A 25500-nucleotide genomic window follows, 5' to 3' on the forward strand; every position below is an offset into this window, starting at 1 on the left:
TTGAACATGGGTCTCCTGTATTGCAGGCAGATTCTTTACCATTTGAGCCACCAGGGAAGCCTACTACTAAGAGATATTTCTAAGTATAAAGACAGGTCAACTTAAAAAAGTTTCAGCAGATACCTGCTTGACTTTATCTTATAATCTATAGGCAATGCATTAGAATATGTAACGAATCCATACATCTTTTCCAAAGGAATGCCCAAGACAGAAGTAGCAATAAATTTATAAATGACAGTCATCAATCAGACGAAATAATTTAGGTGAAGCTTTTCTCTCTTGAAGAGATGGGTCTGGGCAAGTGGTCAGGAAGGAAATACAATGTGTTTTTAACTTAGCATGAAAAATAGTGTTCAGTTCCATACTGCTCACCATAGTTCTGTTTTTGCCACATAAACCCTCTACTTCAAATTCCTGTCTGAATGCTGTATTAAAACTCCACTTCTGACCTTTGTTTAGAATCTGTTACTTTTGTTGCCACCTCTTGTTCACTATCCTCTGAAGCTTCTAGTTCTTTCTCACTGTCCCCTGACACTTCGGTTGCCCTCACGCTGTCCACTGAAGCCTTGACTACCTTCCCACTGTCCCCAGAAGTTGCAATATCCTTCCTGTGGTCCTTCTAGCTCTGGTTGCTCTGTGGCCACAGAAAGCTGCCAGCACTTTTCAATGAATCATGCCATTTTCCTTGTACTACTTTTGCTGATGCAGTAGGGATATCAAGGCAAGCACACTGCTTTCCTTAGAGAAAGACCATTCCCTTCACTTTGAAATCGATATCCTCACTCAGTTGCTCTTTAAATTCTTCCCAAGCATAACTAATGTTTGGCATTTCAGTTGAGCACTGCAGGATCATCACCACAAAGCCCACATCTGAGTTGATTAAGGAGCGCTGGAAGAATAAATGGGATTCTATTCCCATCACATCTGGATACTCTGGCATGGCACTGCATGTAGGTCAATAATGACCTCTTGGTTTTCAGTGTGTCTGTAATCAAAAAGCTATTCCCTGGTGGCTCTTCTCTGGAACAATATAGTCCAGAGAATATAATTTCAGGAGGTGTAGAGCAATGCAAGTCAGTATGAGTGATGATGTAGTGCAAGGTGAAATGAACAGATCATTGACTTAGATAGCATTCTCCCAATACAACACCAAGTCCCAGTTGTCACATTTTGAAAGTAAAGGCCCCAAAAGAAAAAAACTGCATGTGGAACATGGGGAAGAAGAGCTGGCCTTTTTTCTATCCAGCTCATATCATCTCATGTACTTCTATTACTGACGTGATAGATATCCCCAGACTTATTCTTTCTCCTCCAGACTTGGTACACTCAGTGACCATTGCTGCCAAATCACTTCTTGATAGAACATACAAAGATTTTGTTTGTTCCTTCTGTTATATAAGATCTATATGACCAGTAGTTTTATAAGTGTTCTCAATCACAAAAGAAACAGAAATAAGTGATAATAGTTTAAAATAGTCTGTAAAATATAGGTGCAGATATTAAAGTCTTTTAAGAGAAAGCTAAAAGTATTTTTATAACAATATCTCAGCAAAAAGTGGCCACAAGGAAAGGTTTTGGCCTATAGAAAACTTCTCTTAATGATTTAAAGATATGATATTGACAGAATGAGAAAATTACCATTCTGTAGCCGGTAGTGGAGAATGGAGAATGGTCATAATTATCAGAGTATGAAGATCATAAAAAAGGAAGACACAGACATTATATAACTCCTAGAGGGAATGGAAGACCACTCTAGTATTCCTGTATGAAGAACCCCATGAACATGAGCAGTATGAAAAGGCAGAAAGATATGACACCAGAAGATGAGTCCCCCCAGGTCAGAAGGTGTCCACTATGCTACTGGGAAAGAGTTGAGGGCAATTATTAATAGTTCCAGAAAGAATGAAGTGGCTGGGCCAAATTGGAAATGACACTTAGTTGTGGATGTGTCTGGTGTTGAAAGTAAAGTCCGATGCTATAAAGAACAATACTGCATAGGAACCTGGAATGTTAGGTCTATAAATTGAGGTAAATTGAAGGTGGCCAAACAGGATATGGCAAAAGTGAACATCAACATCTTAGCAATCAATGAACTAAAATGGAGGAAATGGGCAAACTTAATTCAGATAACCATTATATCTACTACTATGGGCAAGAATCTCTTAGAAGAAATGTAGTAGTCTTCATAGTCAACAAGAGTCCAAAATGCAGTACTTGGGTGCAATCTCAAAAACAACAGAATGATCTCGATTTGTTTCCAAGGCAAGCTATTCAATATCACACGAATCCAAGGCTATGCCCCAACCACTGATGCTGAAGAAGCTGCAGTTGACCAATTATATGAAGACCTATAAGATCTTCTAGAACTAAAACCAAAAATGGCATCCTTTTTCATCAGAGGAGATTGGAATGGAAATGTAGGAAATCCAGAGATACGTGGAGTAACAGGCAAGTTTGACCTTGGAGTACAAAATGAAGCAGGGAAAAGGCTAACAGAGTTTGCCAAGAGAACTCACTGGTCATAGCCAACACCCTCTTCCAACAACACAAGAGACAACTCTACACATGGACATCACCAACTGGTCAATACTGAAATCAGATTGATTATATTCTTTGCAGCCAAAGATGGAGAAGCTCTATACAGTCAGCAAAAGCAAGACCAGGAGCTGACTATAGCTCAGATAATCAGCTGCTTATTGCAAAATTAAGGCTTAAATTGAAGAAATTAGGGGAAACCACTAGGCCATTCATGTATGACCTAAACCAATCTCCTATAATTATACAGTAGAGGTGACAAATAGATTCAAGGGTTAGCTTTAGAAGACAGAGTGCCTGAAGAACTATGAACAGAGGTTCATAGGCAGGAGGCAGTAACCAAAACCATCCCAAAGAAAAAGAAATGAAAGAAGGCAAAGTGGTTGTCTGAGGAGGCTTTACAAATAGCTGAGGAAAGATGAAATGCGAAAAGCAAGGGAGAAAGCGAAAAATATACCCAACTGAATGCAGAGTTCCAAAGAATGGCAAGGAGAGATAAAAAGGCCTTCTTCAACGAACAATGCAAAGATGTAGAGGAAAATAATTAAATGGGAAAGACTAGAGATCTCTTCAAGAAAGTTGGAGATATCAAAAGAACATTTTGTGTAAGGATGGGCACAATAAAAGACAGAAATAATAAGGACCTAATAGAGGCAAAAGAGATTAAGAAGAGGTGGCAAGAACACACAGAAGAACTATATTAAAAAGGTCTTAATGACCAGGATAACCACAGTGGTGTGATTACTCACCTAGAGCTAGACATCCTAGAGTGTGAAGTCAAGTGGACCTTAGGAAGTATCACTACAAACAAAGCTACTGGAGGTGATGGAATTCCAGTTGAGCTATTTCAAATCCTAAAATGATGGTGTTAAAATGCTGCACTCAATATGTCAGCAAATTTGGAAAACTCAGCAGTGGCCACAGAACTGGAAAAGGTGAATTTTCATTCCAATCCCAAAGAAAGGGCAATGCCAAAGAATGTTCAAACTACCACACAGTTGTGTTCATTTCACATGCTAGTGAGGTTATGCTGAAAATCCTTCAGGCTAGGCTTCAAGCAGTACATGAACCGAGAACTTCCAGATGTACAAGCTGGGTTTAGGAAAGGCAGAGGAACTAGAGATCAAATTGCCAACATCCGTTGGATCATAGAGAAAGCAAGGGAATTTCAGGAAAATATCTACTTCTGCTTCATTGACTATGCTAAAGCCTTTGACTGTGTGGATCACAATAAACTGTGGAAAATTCTTAAAGAGATGAGAATACCAGACCACCTTACTTGTCTCCTGAGAAACCTGTGTGCAGGTCAAGAAGCAACAGTTAGAACCTTACATGGAACAACAGACTGGTTCAAAATTGGGAAAGGAATATATCAAGGCTGTATATTGTCACTCTGTTTATTTAACTTATATGCAGGGTACATCATGTGAAATGCTTGGCTGGATGAATCACAAGCTGGAATCAAGACTGATGGGAGAAATATCAACAACCTCAGATATGCAGATGATACCACTCTAATGGCAGAAGGTGAAAAGGAACTATAAAGCCTCTTGATGAGCATGAAAGAGGAGACTAAAAAAGCTGACTTGAAACTCAACATTCAGAAAACTAAAATCATAGCATCTAGCCCCATCACTTCATGGCAAATAGATGGGGAAAACATGGAAACAGTGACAGATTTTATCTTCTTGCCTTCCAAAATCACTGAAGATTGTGACTCCAGCCATGAAATTAAAAGATGCTTGCTCCTTGGAAGGAAAACTATGACAAACCTAGATAACATATTAAAAGGCAAAGACATCACTTTGCTAACAAAAGGCCAGTATAATGAAAGATATTATTTTCCCCATAGTCATGTACAGATATGAGAATTGGACCATAAAGAAGGCTGAACACTGAAGAATTGATGCTTTCAAATTGTGGTGCTAGAGAAGACTCTTGAGTGTCCCTTGGACCACAAGGGGATAAAACAAGTCAGTCCTGAAGTAAATCAACCCTGAATATTCATTGGAAGGACCCATGCTGAAGTTGAAGCTCCAATACTTTGGCTGCCTGATGCAAAGAGCCAACTTGCTGGAAAAGACCCTGATGCTGGGAAACAATGAAGGCAAAAGGAGAAGAGGGCAACAGAGGATAAGATGGCTAGATGGCTCAAACTCTGGGACATAGTGAAGGACAGGGAAGCCTGGTGTGATGCAGTCCATCAGGTTATGAAGAGTTCAACACGACTTAGCAACTGAACAACAACTCCCAATGGAAATATAATACCATTTGGGGCATGCTGTTGCCAGAAAAACGAACATATTGGCCAAAAAAATACTGATCTAATCAGACTCATACATATAACTATTGATGATGGTTATGATGAGTGTCAGGGAAATAGGGTTCATAGTACTGTTTTGTGTACTATACTAAATGGCAGAGAATTTATATGTGAAATGATTTATTGTAAAGATCATGCCTTTAACTTTGAACACCCAAGGGAAAGGCTATTTTTCAGCAAAACATAAAGTGAAGAGTAGGCCCACTATAAATATAAAATTGAAATCAGCAATCACAATCTGAAATACCAAGCCAAAGCCACATAGTTTGCATCAGATCTAGAGGCTACTTGCACCATATAATCAGGAAAAACTAATCAGCATGTTATGTAAACTTTTCCAAATCACACAAAAATATTTCAAATTACTCCACACATTCTAACAAACAGGCTCCCCTTGATACAAAAACAAAGTAGATGAGGAGATTCAAGAAAATATTTAAGCCATTTTTTTAAAGTGGACTAGAAAACAAAGCTACAACAATAAGAATAGAAAAATAAAGCAAGAGTATAAAAATGCAAATAAAGAGATAATATTTATCATCTGCATATGATTTCTGTATATAGGGATGTGAACAACTTCACAAAACAGGGGTTTTCAAAATCATTAATCTCAGTCCCTCCATGTACAAAGCACACTTTTTAGTGGATAAAGTATGAAAGAGGCTGTCTTACTGGTGAAAGCAGAAATAGATGGCCATCACTTTTCTCTGACAGCCCACCCCCCGACCTGGCCCCTGCCGGCCTTGTGCTCCAACTTCCCCTTTTTCCATTGAGGCTGGAACATGACTCCTTCCAAGCACTGCAAGGACTGCAGTAAGTGAACTCATCAAGGCTTTGCTGGAATCAGACATTTCCCAGAAGGCCTTAGTGATAGTGAAGTCGCTCAGTTGTGTCTGACTCTTTGCGACCCCGTGGACTGTAACCTACTAGGCTTCTCTGTCCATGGGATTCTCCAGGAAAGAATACTGGAGTGGATTGCCAATTTCTTCTCCAGGGGATCTTAAATCATGAAAAACAAGCTAAAAAAGAGAACTCCATGAATGAGAACACAGGAGAACAACAACAGAGAATAAAGGGGGATCACACGCAGACGGGCTAGTGGCTGCTTTTCATCCTAAAAGCCCCTGTCAAGGCTGTCAGGCTGAGACACGCCCTCAGTTACGCTTCAGGGTTCTCAGGGGCAAGACAACCTTGGCAATGAGGGTCAAGACATCAGCTCAACAGAAGGAGGTATCAGGGGCTTGGCAGAACCCAATGTGAGGACTGCATACAAGAGCTACAGCCACCTTTGCTCCAAAACTGAGTGCCGGGTGTGCAGTGCCCACCCCTGCTGGTGGCTCTGGTGACGCCAGGGCAGGGGTCACAGGAAGTCACAGCCCCTGACTTGCACCTGCAGAGAGCGAGGCTATGAGAGCTTGAATCCAAGGTGCGGATTCCAGTCAGCAACCGGAGGAACCCCAGGTGCTGTCAGGTGTCAGGTGAGCCTCTAAATGAGGACTGAGGGGATCCCCTACCCCAGAAAGGAGTGCACCCACCTGATGAGAGCTCCACCCCAACCCTGGGAGACACAAGCAGGTTCAGGCTGAGCTACCACATGCTTCCTGTTTGGCAGTCTGATCGAGGTGGCGGCCTTTGTGCACAGGGCTCAGGGTCCCTGACCTACAGGTCCAAAAGCAGAGTTCTCTGAGTGAGTCTTGTGGGGACCCCCACACCCAGCCCCTCCACCCCACCCCCCACTCCCCAGAATAGCAGTGAATCACTGAGCCTTTGCAGGACTATTGGCCCTGGGAGGCTCCTGGCTGGGGGTAGCTGGAAGTGCTGCTGATTTGCTTGGCCATTGTAGTCTGAGGGAGTGGAAGCCTTAGTCTGGGGCAGGTGGTGTCATGTCACCACAGGAAAGCATCTCAGACTATGCAGGAATCCCGATGAGGACCCCAAGTGATTTCTTAGGGAATCTTCTGACCCCAAGAAAGAGGATGTGCACAGTGTCTGCTCCTCTTGTCAGCTCTCCATGTCCTGTCATGAGGTTCTCCTCACTTCCATTTTGGGGTTTCACCAAGATGAAGCCTTGATTGGAGGGGGGCCACAAGCAGTAGATAGAGTGGGCACATTACCAACCAGAATCCAGTTTGAGAAGCGGATGTGAGAATTGTGGGACTAATCAACCCAAGATGGAGGGGACTTCAAAGAGTCCTTCCCCTGTTATCAGCCCTAAGAAGCTCAGGGATTTATATAGGCAGAGGCCACCCCTTTTTTCCTCCTCAGTGTCTGGCTTTTGCTACTGGTACAGGGAAGCCCTTGTGGAGGTTGATGGAGTGTCTTTCTGCAGTTTACCCTGGAGTAACTCAGAATGATAAGGCATTCTTGTATGCAAAGGGATTGACATCCGTTTGCAGAATGGTCAGACCTAAAGCCCCACCAATAGTCAAGAGAAGGACCTTTAATGATAACTGAAGGAAAGTCAGGATCACAAAAAGTGCAACCCTGCTCCATTGTCACTGCTGAGAGGCTACAGACAGGGCTTTCAGGTGCCCTAATGCCCTTCTCCAGATCTCAGTAGCTGGAGGTTTTGTTCTGAGGAAGATTCCCATACTAGCATAAAAAGACATTCCAGGAATTGCCTGGATTTAAAGCAAGGCAAATGAGTGAAAACGTGGAGGACACTGAAACCATACTGATAATGTGCACAGAATCTAGCTCTGATATCTACTCTGGGAAAACCCAGGTTGGGTTTCTCAAGGAGGTAACACCACACTTGCCTCTCAATTGTCTTAGGGGATGTGATTTTGGTCTTAAAGGGACAGCCTTATGTTAGTATAGAGGAGGTGACCAAAGCCTTGTCCAATGACAAAGTGTGACCTGAGGAAGGACTAATAGAACCACACTCTTCCAAACAGAAGTGGCTCTACAGAGCCCACTCACAATTTCCTATTGTGTGTGATCCCTGAGAATTATCCACTCGAGTTGGCTGACTGTACCCTGAGGAATATTCACACTTCCTCCTTCATGTTTTTGGAGACTTATTCACCACCAGGTCAAGAGACCCATGAAGCCATTTAGCACTGTTGTTAGAAGTCCACTGGAGGCAGCTTTTATCTGAGCCAGCACAGTGGAGCTTACCAGATGAGGCCACTCACATCTGCTTTCTTTTGGTTAGGTGGTGCTTCCCCTTTGTTCTCCTTCTTGACAATACTCTTGTCTGTTACCAGCAAGAGTCATCATGCCTCAGCATCCAGAGAGTCACAATGCTCCCATGATCAATGCCTTCGGACCTGCATCCAGTCTCAGTCCCTGGAAGTTGCACAGGTCTCCAACGCACTGGAGGAGACCCATCTCCCCTCCCATCTTCTAATGCCTGGCCATTTGAAGGAGTATCCCGGTGCTGGTATTCCCAGTACTCCTGAAGGTTGTCAGAGTTTCTGTGCATCTTCCACTGCCATTACAGCCACCTCATCCATCAAATCAGAAGAGGGCTACATGATCCAGGAAGAAGAGAGTAGTCCAGGCACTTCACTGGCTCTGCTAGACCCCAGGAGTGTGCCTATATATGCTCTAGATGAGGAAGTGAATTTGCTGGTGAATTTACTGGTGAATTTCCTGCTGCTTAAGTATCAAATGAAAGAGTCGATAACAAAGGCAGATACGTTGAAGATTATCATCAACAAGTGTGAAGTCCACTTCCCTGAGATCTTTCTGAGAGCCTCTGAACGCATGAAGATGCTCTTTGGCCTTGATCTGATGGAAGTGGATCGTACCAATCACTGCTATCACCTCCTCATTAAATTGGGCCTCATCTATGATGAGATAAAGCACAGTGAAGGGAACCTGCCCAAGACCAACATCCTGATACTTATCCTGAATGTGGTCTTCATGAAGGGCAACTGTGCCACAGAGGACAAAGCCTGGGAAGTTCTTAATGTGACTGGAATATATTCTGGGATGAATCACTGCATCTTTGGGGAGCCCATGAAGCTCATCACTGAAGATCTTGTGAAGGAAAAATATCTGGAATACTGGCAGGTGTTCAACACTGATCCTGCAGGATTTGAGTCCCTATTGATCCTCAGAGCTCATGCTGAAACCACCAAGATTAAGGTCCTGGAGTTTCTGGCCAAAGTTAATGGGACTGACCCAAGTTCTTTCACATCTCAATATGAGGATGCTCTGCAAGATGAAGAAGAGAGAGCCTGAGTCAGAAGTTGCCACTACAAATTCTAGTGCCAAGGCTAGCAGCTTCTCCAACAGCTAAATGAGTCAGGGATAGTTTCTTCATGCATTGTTGAAAAAGGCAGTTAGTGTTTGTAGAATTTATCTCTGAGGTGGGGCTGAAAGGAAGACAGTATTTGTGCCTATGTCTTCCTATTTTGTATGTTTAATTTTTAACTTTTTATTTAGTTATTTTGGTCTCATTAGTTATCTATTTTTGATGTATGTACTATTCAAATATTGTTTATTTTGTTTATTTTTTAAATGAATGTTTACTATTTCTTTGGCCACATTGCATAGCATGAGGGATCTTCTTTCTCTTACTAGAAATTGAACTCATGCCCTTGTGATAGAAGCATGGAGTCTTAACCACCAGGCTACCAGGAAAGTCCCTGTTGTTTCTTTCAATATAGATTTAATTGCCTTCAAAATCTTCAAGTTTTTGAATGATACTGGTCACACGTTTAATGTTATAATGAGGTTTAAAGTAAGAGTTTTGTTGTTTCATAGAACAAATTGTGAAACCGTCTTACTTTGTCACCTGTAATAAGAATATGGCATTGCTATACACACTCTCTTAGAAATGTGATGGATCAGTATTAAGATAGTTTGGATCAATAAGGAAAGAGAAGAAAGTCTAAAGATATTAAGGCATTCTTATCCCTTTTAGTTCTTGTTTTGTAAAAGTAAATGAAATGTACATGAATTTTCTAGTTCTTTCAACAGTGTGTAAGAAATAAATGTTAATAAATTGAATCTCACACTCACTGAACCATTTATTCCCCCAGCCTTCAGTGACTACCTACTCTTCGTAAAGCTTAGCTTTAATACTGGGAATGTGAAGTACTCAGGACCTGCCCATGGAGTTTAACATATAAAAACAGTAATCCTTTAAGGACAGTGGTGGAATCTTATATTCTAAACAATTAGTAAAATGAAGGAGTCAGTGGGTAGAGGTGGGCAATCCTATGAGATTGTCAAAGTGTTATTGCAATTAGATGTGGCAACTTGGGACGTTGGGAAACTTCAGGTCCTTTAGTAGGAGTTAATTTTACATGAAACTAGATGATGGGCTACCCAAAAGTCACCGGGTTAATAATTGGCCATCACCTGGGAGAGCCAGTGCTCACTTCATTCAAAGGGAATTTCAATTAAACTGTGTTCAGTGTAATTTGGAAAATAAGAATTAAAGTTTCGTTAGGGATAAAATGAATGAAAATGTGTAACAAAGTGCCATGGAAGGAGCAGGAGAGAAAAAATAGTTTTCCCTCTTGGTCCTTCCCTGAGTTCCCCTTGTAAAAAAAAGATAAACATCAGAAAAACAAATTCAGTGTTTGTATTGGAGCATCACAAATATATGAGACTCAAAGAAATGACGAGAGCAGGAAGCTTTTGTATCTTTCACACAAAGAAACTATAAATTTGTGTTTCTGGTTGAATTGACGTAATAATGGGATTTGGCCTAGGGGTAGTAAGTCTTGAAGAAGAAACAGGGTTTGTTTATACATCCTTCTTGGCCCTAAACTTTTTGTGTCTCATGGTAAAATGTCTTCTACTCTCTTGGTACAGGAAGCATGCCTTTCTGAGGGAGATTTATCTCCTGCTTTCAGGGGAACAAATGAGAGTCAGAGTCCTTCTTTCATCAACTGTTTTTCAGGTACCTTCAATTTAAAGTAACCTATGTGCAGAGTGGCATTTTTGAGGTGACAGACAGTAATCTCTCCTTATTTATGGTTTCAGTTATTTGTGGTCAATCATGGTCCAAAAAAAAAAAGATTAAGTAGAAAATGCTCAAAGTAAGCAATTCATTAGTTTTTCTTTTTTCCTGGATATTAAATATTTATTGATCAACTATTATATATCATGAACATATAAGAAATGCTTGGGGTAACATAAACTGATAAACATAATTGACTACTTGTTTTTAAAATGTTACACCCAAATGGACTAAATACATCAGATGGTTTCACACCAGTGCGAAGTTCAGTGGGACATTGACCTAACTGTACACTATGAGGCAGACAAAGGAAGCAATAGATTTCGGGGACTCTCTATCCAATATTAGGTCATTTAGAAGTAATTCATTAGTTTTTCTTCTTTTAAAGCAAACATTTGGGGTTTTTTTGTGTTTTTAACATATTTATTTATTTATGTGGCTGTGCTGGGTCTTAGTTGCGGTACTCAGGATCTTTTCCTTTTGCTGCACACTTTAGTTGCAGCATGCAAATTCGTAGTTACAGCATGTGGGATCTAGTTGCCTGACCAGAGGTCAAACCCAGGCCCTCTGCATTGGGAACTCAGAGTCTTAGCCACTGAATGACCAGGGAAGTCCCAATTCATTAGTTTTAAATTGCACTCCATTCTGAGTACTGTGATGTAATCTTATGCTATCCTGCTTCATCCTGACTGGGATATGAATCACCCCTTTGTCCAGTGTGAAATGGAATATCTCCTACCACCTCAATAAACAAGGATGTAACAACTATGAATAATTTCGGGACTCTTATATCTTCCCATACATAGAAGAGTGCTAAATTCCTTGAGATATTTGGTTTTCCCTAATTACCAGTAATTTTTAGTGTTCAGACTGCCTGCCTCCTTTGTTGCAAACTTATGTATATCCTGACTCCTTCCTCTGCCTCCTCGGAACAGTCTCTCAAGGCTACCTGAGACGCTGTCTCCTGGGCTTGAAGTCCTAACATTTTCCATTAAGTAAAATAACTTTGTACTTTCATGTTGTGACTAAATTTTTTAGTCAACACCAGTATATCCTGATCTGATAGACAAAGTGCCTGATGAACTATGGATGGAGATCTGTGACATTGTACAGGAGACAGGAATCAAAACCATCCCCAAGAAAAAGAAATGCAAAAAAAGCAAAATGGCTGTCTGAGGAGGCCTTCCAAATAGCTGTGAAAAGAAGGGAAGTGAAAAGCAAAGGAGAAAAGGAAAGATATACCCATTTGAATGCACAGTTCTAAAGAATAGCAAGGAGAGATAAGAAAGCCTTCCTCAGTGATCAATGCAAAGAAATAGAGGAAAACAATGGAATGGGAAAGACTAGAGATCTCTTCCAGAAAATTAGAGTTACCAAGGGAACATTTCATGCAAAGATGGGCACAATAAAGGACAGAAATGGTAGGGACCTAACAGAAGAAGATATTAAGAAGAGATGGCAAGAATACACAGAAGAACTACATAAAAAAGATCTTCATGACCCAGATAATCACGATGGTGTGATCACTCACCTAGAGCCAGACATCCTGGAATGTGAAGTCATGTGGGCCTTAGGAAACATCACTATGAACCAAGTTAGTGGAGGTAATGGAATTCCAGTTGAGCTATTTCAAATCCTAAAAGATGATGCTGTGAAAGTGCTGCACTCAATATGCCAGCACATTTGCAAAACTCAGCAGTGGCCACAGGACTGGAAAAGGTCAGTTTTCATTGCAATCCCAAAGAAAAGCAATGCCAAAGAATGCTCAAACTACCACACAATTGCACTCATCTCACACGCTAGCAAAATAATGCTCAAAATTCTCCAAGCCAGGCTTGAACAGTACTTGAACCGTGAACTTCTAAATGTTCAAGCTTGATTCAGAAAAGGCAGAGAAACTAGAGATCAAATTGCCAACATTGGTTGGGTTTTCAAAAAAGCAAGAGAGTTCCAGAAAACATCTATTTCTGCTTTATTAACTATGCCAAAGCCTTTGACTGTGTGGATCACAATAAACTGTGGAAAATTCTGAAAGAGATGGGAATACCAGACCACCTGATCTGCCTCTTGAGGAACCTGTATTCAAGTCAGGAAGCAATAGTTAGAATTGGACATGGAACAACAGACTGGTTCCAAAAAACTAAGATCATGGCATCCGGTCCCAATACTTCATGGGAAATAGATGGGAAACAGTGAAAACAATGTCAGACTTTATTTTTCTGGGCTCCAAAATCACTACAAATGGTTATTGCAGCCATGATATTAAAAGACACTTACTCCTTGGAAGGAAAGTTATGACCAACCTAGATAGCATATTCAAAAGCAGAGACATTACTTTGCCACTAGTCAAAGCTATGGTTTTTCCAGTGGTCATGTATGGATGTGAGAGTTGGACTATAAAGAAAGCTGAGTGCCAGAGAATTGATGCTTTTGAACTGTGGTGCTAGAGAAGACTCTTGAGAGTCCCTTGGACTGCAAGGAGATCCAACCAGTCCATCCTAAAGGAGATCAGTCCTGGGTGTTCATTGGAAGGACTGATGTTAAAGCTGAAACTCCAATACTTTGGTCACCTGATTTGAAGAACTGACTCACTTGAAAAGACCCTGATGCTGGGAAAGATTGAGGGCAGGAGGACAAGGGGACGACAGAGGATGAGTTGCTTGGATGGCATCACTGACTCGATGGACATGGGTCTGGGTGGACTCCAGGAGTTGGTGATAGACAGGGAGGCCTGGCATGCTGCGGTTCATGGGGTCGCAAAGAGTCAGACACGATTGAGCGACTGAACTGAAGTGAGTATATCCTGCCTTATTCCCTTAGTAGCCTTGTCAATTATCAGATCAGGTGTCATGGTTTCACAATGATTGTGTTCAAGTAACTAATAATGGCCCAAAACAGAAGTGTAGTGGTGCTGCCACATTGGATATTGTTTTACTACACACAATTTATAAATTGAACTATGTCTTATGTATATGTATGTAGGCTTCCCAAATGGAGCAGTGGTAAACCATCCTCCTGCCAATGCAGGAGACTCAAGAGACATGGGTTCAATCCCTGGGTCGGAAAGATCCCCTGGAGAAGTAAATGGCAAATCACTCCAGTATTCTTGCTTGGAAAATCCCGTGGATAGAGGAGCATGGTGGTCTACAGTCCATGGGGTCACAAAGAGTCGGACATGACTAAGTGACGGAGCACACACACATAGGTATGTATATGTAGGAAGGAATAAACCCAGTAAAAGTAGGATTCAGTACTGTCGGTGGTTCCAGACACACACTGCTGTTCTTGGGACATATCATATCTTCTGTGAATTCATCTAGAACTCACTCTTTCATTCTCCTAGCCTGAATCAGACCTTCTGTCCCTTATTTCTCTTCTCACTACTCCTTAATGCCTCTCAGGATATAGAAAGAAGGATGTTGGAGCCAGGAGCTTACCGTGGGTTTAAAGACATAAGGTTGAAGTAAGACACACAGCTTGGGGATTATCTGTGAGCTTCTTTTATGAATATCTTGAGAGCTCAGCCTGCCTAGGGGCTGGCATTTTTATCATCTCCTGCTCTCTCAGCAATTCACTGTCCTTCCCCTGAGTCTTCTCCAGTGCACACTGTTGTTCAAACTGGAACCTGACCTGTTGGCCAGCTCTTCTGTCCTCCTCTGAAAGCTGCACCTGCTCCCAGTGGAACAAACAGGGCAAAATTCACCTGCCTCCCCCTGACTTGGAGCATTCCAGCTCCCTGGTGGTCCCCTCCCTCACCTGTACCTCTGTGATACCAACATCATGTTCCATACAAAAGGTAACTTTGGCATTGAAATTTAGATCTGGCCACCCAGTGGGCATTTCCTCCAGGTTCTCAAAATATTTTCCCAAACAGTTGGTAAGTATAGTTTTATCTGTCAAATAATCTACTAATTTTGGGGAAATAACCCTGAAGTTGGAGGGGGGATTTTGAAAGCACCTAAAGATTTGTAATATAATTGTAATGAGTTTTTTTAGCATGCCCACTGGACATAAACATTTATGAGCATACCTATGTGGTTAATAACCAAAACTTTCCTCATAAGTGACAGCTGTGGAGAGGTAAAAGACCTTAGAAATCACAGCACAGCAAACATCTAGTGAGGATTAATTTCTTAAATTCCCTGGAGTCCTTCCAGGAGATGAAAAATGGTTTATTGACAAACACTCTGTCTTTGGTTCAGTTCAGTTTCAGTTCAGTCGCTCAGTCGTGTCTGACTCTTTGCGACCCCATGAATCGCAGCACGCCAGGCCTCCCTGTCCATCACCACCTCTAGGAGTTCACTCAGACTCGCATCCATCGAGTCAGTGATGCCATCCAGCCATCTCATCCTCTGTCGTCCCCTTCTTCTCCTGCCCCCAATCCCTCCCAGCATCAGAGTCTTTGGTTAGCAGAAATAAAAATGTTTCAATACAGTTCTACTGCCTCTTGTCTATGTGACCGAAAGAAAATCCTCATTTTATCCTTGTGCCTTTTCCTTCCTTTCTTCATATAAAAGTGTTTAGCCATGCTCCTACATCTTGAAGGTGACAGAAATTCACAGATTTTTGACCAGAAACCAACAGAAAGAAGAAAATTCTCATTCCATTAAGATTTTTCCAGTTGAGGTTTAGGTCAATGGAGGAAAGTACTACTGAGTGAAGAAGGCAAAATCTTCTTGTTGATATTTTATAGGATCCTTTAGAAAATTTGATGTGAGCCTATATTTGGGAGTAAGTATCACATAGTAAGACCTCAGAAGTTAAAGAATTTAAGGTAAATCTGACCTTCTCACACACAAACAGGAAATAGACAGGATGGTTTGTCGTAAAAATTCTACTCACTTCAGTTGCTCAGTTGTGTCCGACTCTTTCCGACCCCATGGACTGCAGCACGCCAGGCTTTTCCTGTCTATCACCAACTCCTGGAGCTTACTCAAACTCATGTCCATTGAGTCGGTGATGTCATCTAGCGATCTTATCCTCTGTCATCCCCTTCTCCTCCTGCCTTCAATCTTTCCCAGCATCAGGGTCTTTTCTAGTGAGTCAATTCTTCGCATCAGATGGCCAAAGTATTGGTGTTTCAGCTTCAGCATCAGTCCTTCCAATGAATGTTCAGGACTGATTTCCTTTAGGATGGACTGGTTGGATCTCCTTACAGTCCAAGAAACCCTCAAGAATCGTCTCCAACACCACAGTTCAAAAGCATCAATTCTTCAGCACTCAGCTTTATAGTCCTTCTTTATAGTCCATGTCTCACATCCATACATGACTACTGAGAAAACCATAGCTTTGACTAGATGGATTTTTGTTGGCAAAGTAGTATCTGTGGTTTTGGATGTTGACAATTCGATCTCTGGTTCCTCTGCCTTTTCTAAATCCTGCTTGAACATCTGTAAGCTCACGGTTCATGTACTGTTGAAGCCGGGCTTGGAAAATTTTGAGCATTACTTTGCTAGCATGTGAGATGAGTACAATTGTGTGGTAGTTTGAACATTCTTTGTCATTGCCTTTCTTTGGGATTGGGATGAAAACTGACCTTTTCCAGTCCTGTGGCCACTGCTGAGTTTTCCGAATTTGCTGGCATATTGAGTGCAGCACTTTTATAACATCATCTTTTAGGCTTTGAAATAGCTCAGCTGGACTTCCATCACCTCCCCTAGCTTTGTTCGTTGGATCATCGTAAAAGCAAGAGAGTTTCAGAAAAACATCTACTTCTGCATTATTGACTACACCAAAGTCTCTGACTGTGTGGACCACAACAAACTGTGGAAAAAAATTCTACTAGTCACAGTATATTGAGCACTAACTTTGTAACAGTTTATGGGGAAAACTACAAGTGGCCATCCACATCTTATCTTCCTCTCCTTTCTGGGCTTATGGAGAGACTGTGTTCCATGTGCACATGTAGTTAGAAAGGGCATTTGACTAACCCTTGCCATTGATCTGTGATCAAAAGCAGTATTTGTCATTTTCAGGCCAAAGCATTTGCTCTTCAGTTTACCACTTGCATGGTTTTTCATGCATTCATCAGTAAATGTGGAAATCATGTATTGATTCACAGACCTACAAGAAGGGAACAGCCTGAACCCCTTTGTTGCCCGTTAGCATAGAATGTCTACCAATTCATAGGGAGAAATAAATTTTTTATCATATTAAGCTTTTGTATTAAGCTTCAAGTGTGGTCTGTTATATGATTTATCAGTCACTTTTTGTGGCTAAAGCACAGCTACTCTTTCTGGCATTAGGTTTAATCAAATATTTTAATTACTACAGTAACTGAGCATATTTTGTTGCAGGAAATTCTAACAATAGTAAGAAATCAGAATTGTCCCTCTTTATAACTAAAAAATTCTACTTCTTCCTCAAAGGTAAACTCATTTAACATCTATTATCCCTGGACTTCACCAGGCAAGAATACTGGGGTAGCCATCCACTTCTCCAGAAAATATAATATTTTAAAGCTAATTATTTTGTATACATAGATATACTGTAAAAATACATTGTGATTTTTTTTCACATACATGAGTTCACTGATGTTTATTATTTCATTATTCTAATCCAGTGTATATTTTTATCTCAGACATTCTAGTTTTTACCTCTCCAGGTTCATTTTGGGTCTTTTTATGTCTTCTGTCTCATGAACCAGTTAATCCTTCTTGTTTTTGGAACATATGAAATATTGTTGTAATAACTGTTTTGATGTCCTTAACCAACTATCACATTATAGACCTTTAACTTACATATTGTACCAATAATATCTCAATAAATCTCAAAAAAAAATGTAAAAGGAGGCAAGATCCGTCAGAAATAGAGGTTACAATGAGGTATGGATGAGATTTCCACAGTTTATTATGATCCACACAAAGGCTTTGGCATAGTCAATAAAGCAGAAATAGATGTTTTTCTGGAACTCTCTTGCTTTCTCGGTGATCCAGCAGATGTTGGCAATTTGATCTCTGGTTCCTCTGCCTTTTCTAAATCCATCTTAAACACCTGGAAGTTCATGGTTCACGTATTGCTGAAGCCTGGCTTGAAGAATTTTGAGCATTACTTTACTAGAATATGAAATGAGTGCAATTGTGTGGTAGTTTGAGCATTCTTTGGCATTGCCTTTCTTTGGGATTGGAATGAAAACTGACCTTTTCCAGTCCTGTGGCCACTGCTGAGTTTTCCACATTTGCTGGCATATTGAGTGCAACACTTTCACAGCATCATCTTTCAGGATTTGAAACAGCTCAATTGGAATTCCATCACCTCCACTAGCTTTGTTCATAGTGATGCTTCCTAAGGCCCACTTGACTTCACATTCCAGGATGTCTGGCTCTAGGTGAGTGATCACACCATGGTGATTATTTTGGTTATGAAGCTCTTTTTTGTACAGTTCTTCTGTGTATTCCTGCCACCTCTTCTTAATATCTTCTCCTTTTGTTAGTTCCATAACATTTCTGTCCTGACTTGCCTCTTGAGAAACTTACATGCAGGTCAGGAAGCAACAGTTAGAACTGGTCATGGAATAACAGACTGGTTCCAAATAGGAAAAGGAGTACGTCAAGGCTGTATATTGTCACCCTGCTTATTGAACTTCTATGCAGAGTACATCATGAGAAATGCTGGGCTGGAAGAAGCACAAGCTGGAATCAAGATTGCTGGGAGAAATATCAATAACCTCAGATATGCAGATGACACCACCCTTATGGCAGAAAGTGAAGAGGAACTAAAAAGCCTCTTGATGAAAGTGAAAGAGGAGAGTGAAAAAGTTGGCTTAAAGCTCATCATTCAGAAAATGAAGATCATGGTATCTGGTCCCATCACTTCATGGGAAATAGATGGGGAAACAGTGGAAACAGTGTCAGACTTTATTTTTGGGGTCTCCAAAATCACTGTAGATGGTGCTTGTAGCCATGAAATTAAAAGACACTTACTCCTTGGAAGAAAAGTTATGACCAACCTAGACAGCATATTTAAAAACAGAGACATTACTTTGCCAACAAAGGTCTGTCTAGTCAAGGCTATGGTTTTTTCATGTATGGATGTGAGAGTTGGACTGTGAAGAAGGCTGAGCGCCGAAGAATTGATGCTTTTGAACTGTGGCGTTGAAGACTCTTGAGAGTCCCTTGGACTGCAAGGAGATCCAATCAGTCCATTCTGAAGGAGATCAGCCCTGGGATTTCTTTGGAAGGAATGATCTAAAGCTGAAACTCCAGTACTTTGGCCACCTCATGCGAAGAGTTGACTCATTGGAAAAGACTCTGATGCTGGGAGGGATTGGGGGCAGGAGGAGAGGGGACGACAGAGGATGAGATGGCTGGATGGCATCACTGACTCAATGAACATGAGTCTGAGTGAACTCTGGGAGTTGGTGATGGACAGGGAGGTCTGGCGTGCTGCAATTCATGGGGTCGCAAAGAGTCGGACACGACTGAGCAACTGAACTGAACTGAACTGAACTGATGGAGGAGATTGAGCTTTTCAATCATTGGTATCTCTGTATCACCCTCAACTCTCTTGTTAGCTGTCTTAAAATACTATAACTGAACCAAGGAGGGACAATCGTCTACTGACTTCTTGTCTCTTGAGAGTCCTGGAAATGAAAATGCAGACATACTAACTGAATTTTGGCTTTTGCGTGCAGACTTCTGGAGCAACTTCTCCTTGAGCATACTGTTGGCCTCAAGGTATCATCCCACACTTCCCAAGACTTCCTGCTGCCTCAAGTTACCTGTACTGGTTACTCCATTAACGTGGCAGCACATGCTGAGAGTACTGACCACAATTCTGTTCTCACCTCTTCATTGCTCCCACCACAGGGGCACCTGTGGATGTCAAAGGGAAGAAAGTGGAGCTTCTGGCTTGAAATCTCTTCCACTTCCAGGTAAAGAATATGTATGGAGTGGATGAACTCTCTCATGAAATCAGACTTCACTTCTGCTAAAACATGAAGCAGAGCTTGTTCAAATATCATTTTGTAAGTGTTATTTAAATAAAGCAGCTGTTTCAATTAGTGATGAACATCTGGAGATCAATAAAATTGCTCAGAGCATTAGCACACAAGATTAAAAGATGATACGTACATTTGTTAATGAAAGTATGGGTGACCCGCAGCTCAGCCTTTTTTAAAAATTCATAATGAGTACCCTCTATTAAGGAATTTTATTACAAGAAGAACTTGACTGTGATTTAAAATTAGCCAGTTAAATACATAGCAAAGGAGTCACCTATGAATCTTCAAAAATTTTTATGGACTATGATAATTCATAGTACAAGATGTAATGGGAAATTGGAAATGGAAATAAAGGGCTGTTCTATGTCTCAACATACACATCTTTGTAGTGGTTTGAAAATATAGCCACAATTTCTTTAATACTCCATTGAATGTGGTGATATGCTGGGCCAGCTTTAGCGACAAATAGTATGCTAGACTGCAGCAGAAGTGAAGCACTGTGATTTCTGATACAAGATCAGGAAATTTTATTACAAACATTTTCATTATAGAACTTCTGCCTAATCTTTTATCTTTTTAGCTTACTTGACTTTAGAACCAAATTGCCATCCTGTGAAATAGCCTGGGCTACATGGAGAGGCTACCTGTAAGGGTCCTGGCCAACAATCCCTGCTGCAGATAATTTGCTAAGTGGCTACAGGAAACTAATGAAATCTCCAAACCTCTGTATGTTCAGCACTTGCAATCTCCCTTCCTTCCATCTTTTTATCCTGGTGATTGGAAAAACAGACTAACTTAAGCTTTATCGCCATTACTTTTCCTTACCTTTTTTTTTTTTTTTTGGCAAGCAGCTAATGAAAGTCCTTTTTTGAATAAGTCAACAAATTGCTTCATCTCCAAAGGAGCCTCTCAAACCCAGGAAACAGAGTTAAGTGTACTCTTCATAGCAAAAACAGCTTAGAAAATCTTTGAGAACCTAAGAATTTGTATTTACATGTTTATAAAGCTAATTATTATCATTAGCGTTACTTTAGAGATGCCAGAAAAAAAATTAATAAAATAGTTTGTCTTGGGCAAATTCTGTTTTTACCTGATTAATGTTCCTGAGTCTAGAATGTCAGTAATGAACCTGTTCTGTTTATAAAACAAGTGTCATATGTACTCAGAGGATGAAAATGAAAACACCTTCGTAAAGTGATACGAGATCAAGTTTTAGATTCTCCCACTTTTATGTGTCGAGGAGTTAAAAAAACAGACAAGTGGCCATCTAGAAGGCAATAAAAATGAGATATCTGCTGCATTTTTTACTTCTTTACCTCTAGGAAATTGAGGAGTATCTTAAGCAAGAGGCCCTAACCTGGGGTCTAAGAACAGAGTGAATATGTGAAGTTCCAACTTTATTTTTTATTGGCTTTTAATTGCATTATAACATTCCCAAACCACATTATTACTAGTTGTCCCTATCACTTGGCCACCAAAGAATTACAAATGTTTATATCACATTTCTATTATAGAAATATTATGATAAATATTTTATAGTTTTATATATTTATATATATAATTTTATATATTTAATATATAAATATTTTAATTTTAAAATTTAAATATTTTAAATGATTAAATTTAAATTTATTTTTAAAATTAATTTTAATATGAATTTATTTATTTTAATTGGAGGCTAATTACAATATTGTAGTGGTTTTGCCATACATTGACATGAATCTGCCACGAGTGTACACATGTTCCCCATCCTGAACCCCCCTCCTACCTCCCTCCCCATACCATCCCTCTGGGTCATCCCAGTGCACCAGCCCCAATCACCCTGTATCATGCATCAAACCTGGACTGGTGATTCATTTCACATATGATAATATACATGTTTCAATGCCATTCTCCCAAATCATCCCACCCTTGCCCTCTCCCACAGAGTCCAAAATACTGTTCTATACATCTGTGTCTCTTTTGCTGTCTCGCATGTAGGGTTATCATTACCATCTTTCTAAATCCATATATATGCGTTAGTATACTGTATTGGTGATTTTCTTTCTGGCTTACTTCACTCTGTATAATAGGCTCCAGTTTCATCCACCTCATTAGAACTGATTCAAATGTATTCTTTTTAATGGCTGAGTAATATTCCATTGTGTATATGTACCACAGCTTTCTTATCCATTCATCTGCCGATGGACATCTAGGTTGCTTCCATGTCCTGGCTATTATAAACAGTGCTGTGATGAACATTGGGGTACACGTGTCTCTTTCAATTCTGGTTTCCTCGGTGTGTATGCCCAGCAGTGGGATTGCTGGGTCATATGGCAGTTTTATTTCCAGTTTTCTAAGGAATCTCCACACTGTTCTCCATAGTGGCTGTACTAGTTTGCATTCCTACCAACAGTGTAAGAGGGTTCCCTTTTCTCCACACCCTTACCAGCATTTGTTGCTTATAGACTTTTGGATAGCAGCCATTCTGACTGGCAAGAAATGGTACCTCATTGTGGTTTTGATTTCCATTTCTCTGGTAATGAATGATGTCGAGCATCTTTTCACGTGTTTGCTAGTGATCTATATGTCTTCTTTGGAGAAATGTCTGTTTGGTTCTTTGGCCCATTTTTTGATTGGGTCATTTATTTTTCTGGAATTGCTTGTATATTTTCAGGAGTTGCTTGTATATTTTTGAGATTAATTCTTTGTCAGTTGCTTCATTTGCTATTATTTTCTCCCATTCTGAAGGCTGTCTTTTCACCTTGCTTGTAGTTTCCTTTGTTGTGCAAAAGCTTTTAAGTTTAATTAGGTCCCATTTGTTTATTTTTGCTTTTATTTCCAATACTCTGGGAGGTGGGTCATAGAGGATCCTGCTGTGATTTATGTCGGAGAGTTTTTTGCCTATGTTTTCCTCTAGGAGTTTTATAGTTTCTGGTCTTATGTTTAGATCTTTAATCCATTTTGAGTTTATTTTTGTGTATGGTATTAGAAAGTGTTCTAGTTTCATTCTTTTACAAGTGGTTGACCAGTTTTCCCAGCACCAGTTGTTAAAGAGATTGTCTTTTCTCCATTGTATATTCTTGCTTCCTTTGTCGAAGATAAGATGTTCATAGGTGCGTAGATTTATCTCTGGGCTTTCTATTTTGTTCCATTGATCTATATTCCTGTATTTAATATTTTAATATATAAATATTTTATACATAAAATATTTATATATTTACATATATTATATAAATATTTTCTATTACTACTTTGAAAGTATGACAGTCATTAGATCCACTGTTAGATGTTATTATTCATTGTGTTAATGAAGTCTATATTTAAAAACATAATGTTTTTTTACTTTTTGAAAAATGTATTCAAATATTAGTTTCTTCCACAGTTTTTGCATCTTATTTTTTGTATGTTAAACATCCTATTCTATGAAGAAGCAGAAGCTTCATCAAACTGCCAAAGAGGCTGATGGCTTAAAAAAAAAAAAAAAAAAGTAACTCTGATCTAGAGCAACAAGATCAAGGCAGCTTACCATTGAGTATACACACTTGCTTGTGATTTGCTCTGGTTAATTTAGAGACTTGCCTCATTCACATTACTAACTCAGTGCAGTAGAATGAAATATTTTTTTATTATGATTCTCCAGAATCCAGCTTTTAGTGAGCTTTTAGTGAGGATCAGAACCCACACACATATTTCCATGAGGAAGCTTCTTTCGCTTGGATATGTATTCTGGATCAGATTACTCTGGGATATAAGCCTAAATCCTGAAGCCCCTAAGTTTTTGTACCACACAGTCTGCCATAAAATGTAGGCCTGCCAAAAAGTAGTTACAGTGCAGAATGATGAATACTTTAATACCTTTTCAACCTTCATTAACACTCCTCTATGTTGACCCTGTGGTCCATATGCACATTCATAAGGCTCATGCTTCCCTTTGCCCCCAGTGCTTCTGCCATCCCCTCTTTCCATGCTTTCTTTCCTTATAGGGTACTTCTTTCCCTTCTCTAGACTCACACTATCAAGAGCTTATTCAGTTCTCAGAGCCCCATTTGTATGAGATAAATAAAAGCCACAGAGTAGTACAGTATATATGTGAGAAAAAGGTTTAGTACCACATAATTCTCCTTAAATGTCCTCTCTTCTGCCATGAAATTCTCTTATCACAAGGGTCCCCAACCTCTGGGATCTAATGCCTGATGATCTGAGCTGGAGCTGGTGTTTAACAGTAATAGACATAAAGTGCACAGTAAATGTAATGTGCCTGAATTATCCCCAAACCAACCCTCACAGCCCCACCTCCATGTCTGTGGAAAAATTGTCTTCCACGAAACCGGTCACTGGTGCCAAAATTGTTGAGGACAGCTGCTCTATCAGATCTAAATAGTGATAGTCTTCTATCAACTCATAGAGCAGTGTTTTCAAATACGATACCAAGTGCATGCTGCTTTGTACAACTGCAAACATTAGTGTAAATTATTTTTCTACTTGATGGTGGGCTATTTGAGAAACAGATCTGACCTGTTAATCACTATATTTTCCAGGACTATGAAGAATGCCTGGAGTGCCATCTAGTATATATCTGTGATTGAGTACATAACTCAATATTGCTGGTAAGAACAACAAATCCTATCAGTGGAAGAAGTAATTTTCAAATTATTCATTTCTGAGCACAGTTGATCCATTGATCAATTTTAAAACTGTGGCTAAAACCAGTCTTTTATACAGATCTTTGCCAGCCAGTTCTTTTGGGATTAATTAAAATAAGAATTTGTTAACTGTTCTTGCTTATGCTACTGCTTCATATTCTCACAAAATGAAATGTGTGATGAATATAAAGTCTAGCACCCATGCCATTTAATTTTTTTTCTGTGTATCCATTGCTTACAAAGAATAGGTTATAGAAAGAAACTTTAAAATAGGGGCTTATATGTTTAGCAACACCTGAAAGATACTTTTAATGCCATAAGGCTCATTTGAGAAGAGAAAATATATTCTTTTGAGATACATTATGGTGCAGTAGCAAACAACCTCCAAAATCAGTGGATTTGCATAGTAGTTGATTTCTTGCTCCTATGACATGTCTATTATACAGGGAGAAGTTACAGTCAGAGACCCATGCTGAGGGTGAATCAATTTCTGCATTTACTTCAAAATTCATTACAGCTGAGGAAAGGAATCTGAAAAAAATTACCCAGTGACACTTAAACTTGCAAAATACTGTATAGCACTTCTCATATGTTTTTGGCCAAATAAATTATATGTTCACCCATAACTTAAGTATCCATGAGGAAGTGAACTATTACCATGTATGTAAAAAGAGAAGAACATGAATATTTTTTAAAATGAGTAAAAGCAATCTAGTCAGTTTATGGGCAATTTTTTTTAAGCTTTTCTTATTTCCTAGTGTTACTTTGCTGGTTCAATCTCGAGACCAGACCTGGGGTTTTTTATTGAGACAGTGTCATGCTATTACATTTTTTATTACATAAGAAGATTAACCATAGAGTTACCATGTAGAACTTCTATTCAAAATGTGATTTTAAATATGCATTCTTATATTTTAGTTGTGCCTGGAATTCTCTTCAAAAAACAAAATAATGAGAGCTCTGAAAAACATGTGATCTTGTAACATTCAGTTCAGTTTGGTCGCTCAGACATTTCTGACTCTCTGCGACCCCATGGATTGCAGCACGCCAGCCTCCTGGTCCATAACTAACTCCCTGAGTTTACTCAGACTCATGTCTATTGAGTCAGTGATGCCATCTCATCCTCTGTCGTCCCCTTCTCCTCCGACCTTCA

General features: G+C 39.9%; 1 protein-coding gene across 1 annotated transcript; it reads left to right on the forward strand.

Moving 5' to 3' along the window:
- Positions 1 to 7981: 7981 nt before the first annotated feature.
- Positions 7982 to 9049, forward strand: LOC138930682 (melanoma-associated antigen B16-like). Its single transcript, XM_070291170.1, has one exon. The coding sequence runs from the start codon at positions 7982 to 7984 to the stop codon at positions 9047 to 9049; it is 1068 nt and encodes a 355-aa protein (XP_070147271.1).
- Positions 9050 to 25500: the final 16451 nt, after the last annotated feature.

This window comes from Ovis canadensis, chromosome X (assembly GCF_042477335.2).
Source record: "Ovis canadensis isolate MfBH-ARS-UI-01 breed Bighorn chromosome X, ARS-UI_OviCan_v2, whole genome shotgun sequence".
Taxonomy (NCBI): Eukaryota; Metazoa; Chordata; class Mammalia; order Artiodactyla; family Bovidae; genus Ovis; species Ovis canadensis.

Bases quoted from the DNA above. Each gene is read 5' to 3' on its own strand.
- LOC138930682 (XM_070291170.1), top strand. From the start codon at position 7,982: ATGAGGCCACTCACATCTGCTTTCTTTTGGTTAGGTGGTGCTTCCCCT.